This window comes from Neodiprion lecontei, chromosome 5 (genome assembly GCF_021901455.1).
Source record: "Neodiprion lecontei isolate iyNeoLeco1 chromosome 5, iyNeoLeco1.1, whole genome shotgun sequence".
Taxonomy (NCBI): Eukaryota; Metazoa; Arthropoda; class Insecta; order Hymenoptera; family Diprionidae; genus Neodiprion; species Neodiprion lecontei.
This window is the reverse complement of record NC_060264.1, coordinates 10,750,352-10,762,255: the sequence shown is the minus strand read 5'-3', so window position 1 is coordinate 10,762,255 and position 11,904 is coordinate 10,750,352. Positions and strand designations below refer to the sequence as shown.

Genomic DNA, 11,904 nt, shown 5'->3' with positions numbered 1-11,904 from the left:
CCGCTCCCCTCCTTGGTCCTCGCGCGGGTCGCTTCGGTGAGGTCCGCCTCGTTGGAGCCGGGCTTCCGCGACTTGGCTGTGCGCCGCTCGCTTTACCCCTCTGGGTCGTCACCGCCATTGCCTTCAATAATTTCTCCTCGAGCCCTTTCACCTGGGCCGCGAGCAGCTTCTCTATCGTCTGCGCTACTGTTGGCTCGATCCCTGCTTCGGTAATTGCGGCTAATCCAGGTTCGCCTCGAGTCGCCGCGGTTTTGGTCCGGCACGCTAATTCACTAATAAAGGACTCTTTCGGCGTGGGCGGGGGGTGGTATTCGCGAGATAACGCGAGGTTTCGTTCCCGCTCCGTGGCGAGATAGATCAATTCGCTCCACGTACGAATTTCCCTTCGACGGAGGACTTCGCGAATTTTGGGACGCATGTTCTTAAAAGCCAGGTCTAGTTGCTGTTCCATAGTGTACGGACGCGGCATCCGTCTCAACAACCCTCGAACACAGGAAAGATATTCCGTAACTGACTCTACTGGTCCCTGAGTTCGTGACCTAGCCTGGTCCTCCACGCGACTTCCGACTGTCCCGTCCCCGAACCAAAAACGTAATGCCGCGAGAAACTCGTCGTACGTGACCCAGCTATCTCGTTCGCAACGCAACCATTCCAAGGCCACGCCCGAGAAGATCATCGTGAGCGAACTCAACACTTCGTTCTCGCTCAACTCCGACAAACTACGCCACTCCTCCAATCGCGTCAAGAAATCCTCGACACTCGGCTCGCCAATCCCAGAGAACTTGAGGTTCCACCCTCGCAGGGCCCTCGGGATGTCACGGATTGTTTCCCGGGTACGCGATTCGATGTTTGAATCCCGGGCCCAGGTCGGCCGGGCAGCGCTCGCCATATCGCGAGGGATTGTGGCGGGATCGACCGGTAGCGACCGGAACTCGACCCGCGGAGCTGGTGCCCCCGCCACTAACCGGGTGGAATCCACGATGGGTTCCTCGAGCCCATGTCGGTGCCCCTGGATTGGGGAGGCCTCTCCCCAGTGCCCCTGGGCTCCGCTCGCCAGTGAAAACGGGATCGAGTGGAAGGGTATTTGCGTCGGAACCTGGTACGCGGTCGGTCGCGAGGCGCTACCATACACCGCCGAAGTGGTGATAGCCGCCGAGGCGACGGCTACGCTCACCACCGTACTCGTCGTTGCTACCGTGGTTAGCCGAGTCGCGATGGTAATATTCACGGGTTCTAACAGCCGCGAATCGCTAGCCCTTCGGGGCTGTTCCCGCACCGGTTCCGTAACGGTCGCTAATTCGGCCAACCCCGCGAAGACATCCTCGTCCTCTGGTTCCCAGGTGACCGTCAAATCCCCGCGCTCGCGCAAGAGATGTCGTACGTACCGGTCACGACGCACCAGTAGGCTACCGGTGGAATTTACCCTCGCGGTCACTAATGCCAACTCGAGCTCATCGCTCGTCATGTCATACAGCCACGCGCCAATGGGTACTTCCGCCATGTTGACTTTACCCGCGAAAATGAAGAGCAGAAATGAAGGTAAAAGCACGCACAAAAAAGAAGGAACAGTGATGAAAGTACAAGCACGCAAACTCAAACTGTTCGGATCGAAAGACAAAAACCGTAGGTAGAATCTGAGCGCAAGCAAGGGTATCCAATATGGTGTGATGGAGCTGGAACATTTCTAATGAAATGTAACAGTTTATATCCTCTCGTAGGAACATGCCGGGGATCATTTAGCTGAGTACAAAATTTATCCATGCAGCGTAGCCCGCCTTATGCGCTTGGCTTTCTTATCGGCAGCAGTGCTCAAATTACGCGATTATGCACTTCATATGCACTGTCGCCGAGCCCGGCGAGAGGCCGTGTGAGCAGTCTCAATACTGCTTCCAGGCGTAACGCACGTCAAATTTAATATAATATAACGTTAACACTTCCTTTTACCATTTTTGTTATCAATCATCATTCAATTCTCTGTTTGAATAAACATATAAATGCCTATATAATCGTTGCGCAATATTTGCATGACAAATTTGGCGATCCTGCCAGGATCCGGTTTAAACCAACGAACGCGGCGCGCGTATCAAACGGCCGGATCATAGTGACGAATTTTGGAAGTGAGTGCGTAAGCCCAATAAACTCACGCGCGAACCTTCGGCTACGCGTTTATAAGTAATTATTACGAATTGTACCTAGCAAGGGATAGAGTGAAAGGCCGCCTTGCGTAGACAATCAAGGACTGCGTGTAGACCGCTTGATAACCAGGGACTGAGTGTAGACCGCCTGATTCTACACTGGACAATTCCTATAGTGAACTTGTGTATTTATTGGAAAGGAAGCAAGTATAAAATTCTGCACTCCTTAGATACAATAAACTTCGCGTTTAAACCATCTAAGTGAAGTGAAGTGAGAATAAGGACATCGAGACTCGAACCGCTCTTATATTCTTGCCCCCGGTGCCTGTCAGAGACTCCAGGACATCGAAGCCTCGTACCGACGGCTACCACGATCTTCGAGTGTGATGCTTCACACCTCAATTTGGCTACTCCTAGCGTAAGTACAAGCATTTTGTTACTTACTCGAGTCACCATAAACTTATCGAAGGACAAATCGTGATCGAAACTAAGAATTTGATGGTCAAACTTGAATCATTCAAATAAATGAAGTCAAAGCTTGACTCAAGGTAAATTTAAAAAAAAAAAAAAATAAATTCACAATGGACGTGAACGAAAACAATGACCGGAGATCGGCAGTACCTCCCACTATTGTTGAGACTGCAGAAGATGGACAATCCGTCACTTCTGAATCCCGGTTTGAAGAGAGATTTTGGGATTTGACGAACCAAATGACTCAGCTTGTGAATAGGCTACAAGAAGCCACCGAACGTAATGATTTAACTGCAATGGGCAGATACCGTCTTGGTCTAGAGCAATTAAACGGAGAGAGGTTAACTGCGCGTCAACTTGCTCGCCGCGAAGATTTGCCTATAGAAGAGGTTACCCGTTTTATTCAATTGAGAAATCAAGAACGCCGTGAACACGACTTCATTCGTCGCAATAATGTAGAAATAAATCGAAACTCTGAAACAGTTCCGCGTCCCGAAGACACGCTTGAAAGCGTCACCAACCAAATGTTTCAGGAAATGCAACAACCGAATAACCAATTAACCGAAGAAAACCGTCAAGAGGAAGCTCTTACAAATAGTAATACCAATCGAGAAGCAATCAATAACTATTATCGCTTAACAACTAGCGATGATCCGAATGTTTCTAATATTTTGAGACCGCCCGGAAACCATACCGGAGCGATACCGCGAATTCAACTAGATACCGCGCGTCTCGTTGAATCAGAGGTGGAAGGTCCTTCTCAGATAGCTCCCTCAATCGTAACAAACCCACCACGTTACTCGGCATTATACGGGCTCGCTCAAAACCGATTGCTGCCACCGACACCGCGCGTCAATGAGGTGGGCTCCCCAGCCAATTCAGACTCGGACCATCAAGGTATAAATGCGATGGCAGTACCGATCCTTCACCAAAATCGCTCATTAGAAAACGACCGATTCTCCACCGCGCGAGCCAATGTAAACCATGATATCTTGTCGGATACGGATTCGACACTGCAACGCGTTCTCGAGGAAAGCCGACGTTTATCACGGATGCCGAACGTACGCCTTACACCAAGGCCTAGTCCACAGTGGCCTAATGGTCCGACGGATTACGAAATCCCACGAGGTACTGGTAGCAATACCCGTAACAACGTCCCGCGTCGTCGTCTAGAACAGCAAGAAGAGGATGAACTTCGAAGAGCCTTGGAAATGTCTGCTACTTTACCACATCGTCGTCCGGACACTGTGACGTTCAGTATGTCCCAGTTGCTGAGTGATCCCGAAGCTTTACGCCAACAGCAAGAGATAATGAGAAACATTGAGGAACTTGCGCGAAGAAACCAAACAAGAATTCAACTACCGGCAACTGCGCCACCCCGAGACGTGTTTCCCCCTCGGAATCCAAGAGACCCAGGCCCGTATGCACGAACGGAAGCTTACTTGAATGATGTCAGCCTACGCCCCGATGCTGCCGGAAGATACCCCGGAGAACCAAATCGCCCAGCGAACGAGCCCTATGCGATCCAAGATTTCCTACCCGCGTTTCAAGCCATCAAGATGATTGATTGCAGACTGGAAGGAAAAGCAGGCGAAGACGTACACGCTTGGATCATGCAAGTAAAAGCCGCCGATATGGTAGTTATGCCAACCCAACGTTTCCCGTTTTTGAGCATGGTAATCAGCTTGAAAACAGGAGGAGCTCTTCAGAAAACCATCAACCAGAGGAGACCTCGTACAATCCCAACTTTACTCGAAGTCATAAGATCAGCCGTTATTGTCGAGAAAAGTGCCACCACATTGGAAATGGAGCTTGGCAGAACAGGCCAAAAGGGCGACACTGTGGACGCCTACAATCTCAAATTCAATCAGATCTACCAAGACCTCGTAGCTGCCTTCTCGAATCAACAACTACGAGCGAACATCGATCCTAATCTTCAAGACCTCGAAAATAGAGTGTGCCAGTACTATCTATATGGATTTAATCCGAGGATATTCCATCAAGTCAAAAACCGTCAGTACTTCAAGTTACTAGAAGCCCAGAAGGCCGCGAAAGAAGCCGAAGGCGAGGAATTCAATTTCCGAATGCATCAACAACAGCTGATGAACAGTAACGACACAGCATCGAAACCCACGTTTTGGAACAAGTCCCAAATTTACGGGCCAGGCAGCGCATCAGATACGCGAAGATTCCAGGTACAACAAAGAACCTCGACGAACTCGCCAAGGTCAACTCCTCGACCACCAGCGTCTGTCCACCACCACGATGAAGCGGAACAAGATGAAGATAAAGAACTCCAGAGATGTGAATGCCACACCTGTAACACACATCGGACCGCCCATGAACAACAAGCAGTATGTCATAATTGCGGAACCAGAGGACACTACAGCCGGAACTGCTACGCTCCGCGCCGACCACAGAACGACCAACGCCCTAATACTAACGGCAATAAGCGAGACGCAAATTTTCAAAACGCCAGCCTCAAAGACAAACCGCCCAACGACCAAGTCAATTGCACGTCAGAGGAACTCCAGTCAGAGGAAGAGGAAATAAAGGGACAGGAGGACGAACTAGAGGACGAGTGCCAACAGGAGCCCGTGTATGTTCAGTTTCACAGGGGTTACTACAGTGTGCTGTAATAAAATTTGGAGAAACAAAGCAAGGAGTAGCCCTTATGGTCGATACAGGTGCATCAATAAACCTCATAAAACGGAAGGTTATTTATCCATCGGATAAACAAATTTGTCCAATTATCAAACGCAAAATTTCCTTTAAGACTGGCAAAGCGCTAAATTCCGCGAATGAAATTGCTGTACTAACTCACATGGGGCTAAAGGACGAATTCGTCATTACCAGACGATACCAGACGATTATCTGCCTGACGAAGAAGATGGAATCATGGGAAACCCGTTTATGAGGAGGCGAGATTTCCAGTTGAATGCCTCGACGCTCACCCTGAAGAATAAGATACACCACCTTAGTAGCGACCGAAAAATTCGATTTAAACCAAATTCGGTGAACAAAATTGCCATCGATACCGACGAAAAGAATCTCGATCTCATGTTACGCATGGTCTATAAAGACGGAATGCCTATGGAAAATATCCCGGTGCAGATTGTACACACGAACAATCATGGTACGGCTTATGGAATCATCACCACCGCTGAAGACGAAGATATCGAGCTCGGACTGGAGAACGTCCAAGTCCACCGAGTAAAGAGTATGTCAACCCCGGGTGTATGGCAACAATCACGTGATGAAAGAGAGCAGGCGCTCCAACATACTGTCGACTTGAAACACCTACCGGATGAGTACCAGAAAGAAATTTGGAGTATTCTTCAGGATTTCAGCGATATCTTTGCCTTACAGGAGGAAGACATGGTCAATGGAACTTCAATGGCTGAACATCGCATCGAGTTGTCAGATCCTCAACGCATTGTAAATGTGAAAAGTTTCCGTGCTCCACAGCTGCACCAGCAGGTTGTAAAAGAGGGAGTAGAGAAAATGTTGAAACAAGGAATAATAACGGAATCCGAGTCGCCATACAACTCGCCAGTTTGGGTTGTACCCAAAAAACCGGGCCCCGACGGAAAGCCCAAGTATAGAATTGTGATCGATTTCAGGAAGATTAATGAACTTACCGTTCAGGATTCTTATCCGATACCAATAATCGAGGATTTACTCGATCACATGGGAAGGGCCAAGTTCTTTACTACTGTCGACATGGCCGCAGGATTCCACCAGATCAACATGGCTACTGACTCCAAGAAATACACTGCCTTCTCAACCCCCGACGGGCATTTCGAATACCAACGAATGCCTTTCGGATTACAGAACGCTCCTGCGACCTTCCAACGCATGATGAACGATGCGCTGAGAGGATTGAATCAGAAGATCTGTTGCGTCTACATTGATGACGTAATAATTTTTGGTGAAACGGAGGAAGAACACCATCGAAATGTAAGAACCGTATTTCAGCGTTTAAGACAATGTAACTTGAAACTCCAGCCAGAGAAGTGCGCCTTCATGAAAACTGAAGTGAGATACCTCGGATATGTCATCACTGACGAAGGAAGCAAACCAGATCCGGAAAAGACCAGGGCGATACAACAATTACCCGTTCCAGTCAACGTTAAGACGATTCGATCCTTCCTTGGTTTGACGGGGTATTACCGAAAGTTCATACAAAACTATTCAATGTTAGCGAAACCATTAACAAGGTTAACAAGAAAGGACATCCCATGGGATTGGTCAGCAGCCTGCCAAGAAGCCTTCGAAACCCTGAAAGAAAAGTTGGTCACACCACCGATACTTGTGAGATCAGACCCAGCTAAACAATACGTCGTAACCACCGACGCGTCAAACGATGGAATTGGAGCGGTACTATCTCAAGACGGCCACCCCATATATTTCTTATCTCGAACCCTGAATGATGCGGAAAGGAATTACAGTACGACGGAGAAGGAGATGCTTGCGGTTGTATGGGCCGTCAAGAGACTAAGAGTATATTTGCTCAATACACCGGATAAACCCTTCATCATCCGCACCGATCATCGTGCACTCGTATGGCTGAAAAATTGCGTAGACCCCAGTCAACGCCTGCTGCGTTGGAGACTAAGATTGGAGGAATACTCATTCCTGATAGAACATGTTTCGGGAAAAAGTAACGTAGTAGCGGATGAGTTATCTAGAGTCTTTCGCACAAAGGAAGAGATCTTCGGAAAACTCACCGAATTGGAAAAGGGACTATACGAAATCACACCCATTGACAGGAATCCCAAGTGGGTCCACCATATTGCCGCACGCCACATTGACATCGAGAGATTGTCACTCACAACAGGCAGAACAGAATCTCACGTCAAACTCGTTCCCAACCGAAATCGAAAAGGGGAGGACGGCAAATGGGTGAAGATTACCCTAGAAGAAAAGGATGCCTCTGACAACACCCTGATTATACCAAAGAATCAGACTGATAGACGTGAGAAACTCAGAAACTACATTCATCCGAAAAGGTACGAAAAGATATACTTCTGGATTGACCCTAAGAAAACCACCAAAGAAGAAACCAATTCGATCATTGAAGATCTCAAGAGGATACGTCAGGACTCAGGTGCAGACATATCATTTTGCTTGACAGGAAAGGATGTGCCTAACAAACAGCAACAGAAAGAAATCATGGCCAGCGCTCACAACGACATCAATGGACACTTCGGCCTAGCAAAAACAATTGACCGAGTAAAAGAAACGGCCGTATGGTCACGTATGGAGAATGATATCAATTCCTTTATCCAGGCATGCCCCACGTGTCAGATGTATAAAAAGGAAAGGATACAAATGAAATCACCCGCTATTCTTTTCGAAACCTTTGCTGAAAAACCTAACGATCAAATTTCAATAGATATCGTCGGACCTCTGGTCGAATCTTGGAATAAACACCGATATATCCTCACGATGCAGGATTCAATAACTAAATTCATTAAATGTGCCCCACTTACGAACAAAACCGCGACAGAAGTTATCAAGGCTCTATCAGAGTACTGGATAGGTAACTTCGGGTGCCCCAAAGTAATCCTGACGGACATGGGAAAGGAGTTTTGTAACGAGCTGACCGATTCCTTTCTCGAACACTGTAATATCAAACATATCACCACAACTGCATATCACCCGCAGTCGAACGGCTCTATAGAACGAATGCATAGTGTCTTGAAAGACTATATTCGAACTGCCTGCAAAGAGAGAATACACACTTGGGTCAAGGTTTTAATAGAAATGGCACGTGCCTATAACACTTCCGTTCACCAATCAACAGGTGAAACGCCTCACAACCTCATGTTCTGTCACGAAGCCAACAATCCTGACGGTTTCCGCGAAAACCGATTGGAAACCGTGATTAGTAAGAAAATGTTGTGGATACGAAAATGGGAGGAACGGTTCGAGAAAGCTCTGGTCTGGCTTACCAAATCCAGAGAGAAAAACCAAAAACAAGTGGACCAAGGAACACGACGACAAACTCCTTTATATCAAGTGGGAGATAAAGTAATGATCAAGAACCATACGCGACAGAACGCCTTGGAAAGGATTTGGAATGGACCATTCGTCGTCGTCGAGATCAACGAACAAAAAGGAAATATCACTTACAAGAAAACCGCGGATGATTCCACAGCGTCTTATTGGAAGACCCATCTGAATAATACCAAACCGTACTACGAATACGACACCGGACCAAGGGAAAACGATCCAGTCCCTAGAATTAAACTAAAACGGGTTCAGGGTAACGATTGGATCTCCACGGAATAGAGTCTTAGTTTCTGTTGTTATAGGTGTAGCAGTCTGTCCCTAGCCTACTTCGATGTCTCAGTTATCAATGGGACTTTACTCCAGGAGGAAGTGGGCAAAGTATACATGTACCAGGAAAGATGGAAGATATTCCAATCCATTGACGCAAGTGGGTTCACCAAACCATTACTCGACATTCACGACAAACTCGGAGGCCTCCAGACGATACGGGATACCTATCTGGACCATTGGAACCCTGGTCAGCGATCCCTCGCCCAGTCCGCCCTGGACGCTTTAGATTTAGAATTTGCCCGCGCCTCGTCACACAAGAATATTTTGGGAGTCATTTTAGACTTGGGTGCGCCTATTCTTCAAATGACGCGCCGCCCCTCTAAATTAAGGGAATCTCAATCCCACGGAACCAAAACAAGTACTCCGAAAGCGCTCGCGTCGGGCGATGTTACTTACGAAGCCTCGCGCGAAGCTGAGGCGGTATTTGGAAAACATGTCCTCCTGACGGGCCTGGCAAATGAAATGTATCCCCTAAGGAAATCTTATCTCACGCCAAATATCAGACCGAAAAGAGGAATGTTTAACTTTTTAGGAACAATCCAAAAATCAATCTATGGAACTGCTGACGCGGATGATTTGGAAATAATTAATGGGAATCTAGCCTCACTAAAAAATGTAACGGACACTCTAAATCTTGTTGTAACCAAGTCCTTGCACATCAATCAAGTCCAAATTAATATCTTGAATACAAATCAGCTCAAACTTAAACACTCTTTGGAAACTGTATGGGGACAATTAGAATCATTAAAAATAAAAGGTAACGAAACGCTTGCTTATCAGGAATACATGGAAGCTATAACTCTAAGTTTATTTGAAATTAAGGAACTGCAACGACTAATCGACCTGGTAATGACTGCCGTGCAATTAGGAAGGCATGGTATCATCGATAACACCCTTTTTACTCCAAAGGAGCTTATGACAGCTCTTCAAGCTTTCGACGCCAATGACAAAAAGACACTAATACCTATTAAAGAGGAAAATTACGAGAAGTTTATTAAAATAAGTGATTTAACTATAACCACAGATAAAGGCAAACTTATCTATATACTCACAGTGCCTTACTTAGAAAAGGAACCTTGGGTAATAATTCAGAATACCCCGGTACCCGTAAGAATAAATCACACTTATGTAACGCTTAACCCAACATATGCTTTGAAATTAGTACGTAAGAATTTTATAAGAGAAGTCACATTTTCTCAACTGAAACAGATAACCGATTATTTCATTGGTGATTACCGCGATGTGGGACATCGCAACGATACTATTGAACTTTGTGAGAAAATAACTGATCCCATACCACGAGGATGCACTCTGAGTCGTTTTCTCGTCACAGATATTGCTTACATAAGAACGCAGGGATCGCAAATAATCTTACCTTCGAAGCCAATTGAGGTAACCATAACATGCGCTTCAATGCAGACTTTTATTATTCAAATCACCAAGCCATCCCTGATAACCACGAATCAGAGCTGCGAACTTCAACCTTTGAAAACGCGAGTCAAATTAATCGTAGAACATATGACTTCTCAATTAACAGAAATACATGCAGATACCATTTCCCCGCTAAACAAATTTGTAACAGGCCGGGAAATTGTATTGCATCACGTGATTAACTTGGATACCCTCAAGGATCAAGGACAAGCCATTTTAGACCTTGAGAGTGTCCTCGCGAATAACGAAGCGACCCTTCGGGTCAACAATACATGGGCTAACTTCAAAGGTATAGGGATCCCATCAATAGCTGTCGTTTCTGGAACGATATCCGTCTTGTCTATTCTACTCTTGCTGTGGAAATTTAATATACCAACCTATATTTCGGCGTTCGCCGGATATTGTTGCCAAAGGAATCCCTCTGCTTTGGAAGTAGTAGAACGAAGGAAATTAAAACGCAGGATTGAGACACAGGCTAAACGTAACGAAAGAATCCTACGAGAAATTAGAAGCCGCAGAGACGCGCCTTTGTCTTCGTCGGGGGATGTGATGGAGCTGGAACATTTCTAATGAAATGTAACAGTTTATATCCTCTCGTAGGAACATGCCGGGGATCATTTAGCTGAGTACAAAATTTATCCATGCAGCGTAGCCCGCCTTATGCGCTTGGCTTTCTTATCGGCAGCAGTGCTCAAATTACGCGATTATGCACTTCATATGCACTGTCGCCGAGCCCGGCGAGAGGCCGTGTGAGCAGTCTCAATACTGCTTCCAGGCGTAACGCACGTCAAATTTAATATAATATAACGTTAACACTTCCTTTTACCATTTTTGTTATCAATCATCATTCAATTCTCTGTTTGAATAAACATATAAATGCCTATATAATCGTTGCGCAATATTTGCATGACAATGGACCCCTCGTATTAGTGAAATCACCGCTAATATTTTAATGATAGTATTATTTGCGAAACAAAAGCGCCAGCAAAGGAAATATGGTACACAAAATGAAACAAAACCACAAAAGAAAACAACAAACCAAAAACAAAAGACGAGCTGAAAGAAAAAGCAAAAAAAAGAAAAGAAATGAAAAGAGAGAAAGAAAAAAAAAATATTTTGTCGCGCCAGTAACAAACAAAAAAGAAATAATCTTTGACCGCAATGCTAAAAGCCGTCGTTGAACACACAACAAGAAAAAACAACAAAACAAAAATAATTCCGAAACCGCAAAAGACAGGGAAAAACAAAAAGAAATCCGAAATCAAAAATAATAACAAAAGAAAATAAAATATGACACAATCAAGAGATAGGCGATAACGGCCGGCGATTTTATTCCTATTATTAGAGAGGGGAGGTATGAATATACGTGGTGTGCTTTCTAGTCACCCGGTATATTCGTCAACTCGTAGTCTGAGTCGTAAATCGCAACTTTTCGATGTTATTCGCCACCCTTTGTATACAATTTTATTTCCTCGCTACGTATTCACACCTGTCCCGCTGTGCTTCAAACGTCAACATA

At 45.9% G+C, this 11,904-nt stretch overlaps 1 protein-coding gene across 1 annotated transcript; it reads left to right on the top strand.

The window, feature by feature from the left end:
• Positions 1-2,180: 2,180 nt before the first annotated feature.
• LOC124294602 lies at positions 2,181-11,038 on the top strand. Its single transcript, XM_046740523.1, has 2 exons — positions 2,181-2,553; positions 8,927-11,038. The coding sequence occupies exons 1-2, from the start codon at positions 2,522-2,524 to the stop codon at positions 10,953-10,955; spliced, it is 2,061 nt and encodes a 686-aa protein (XP_046596479.1). The 5' UTR covers positions 2,181-2,521; the 3' UTR covers positions 10,956-11,038.
• Positions 11,039-11,904: the final 866 nt, after the last annotated feature.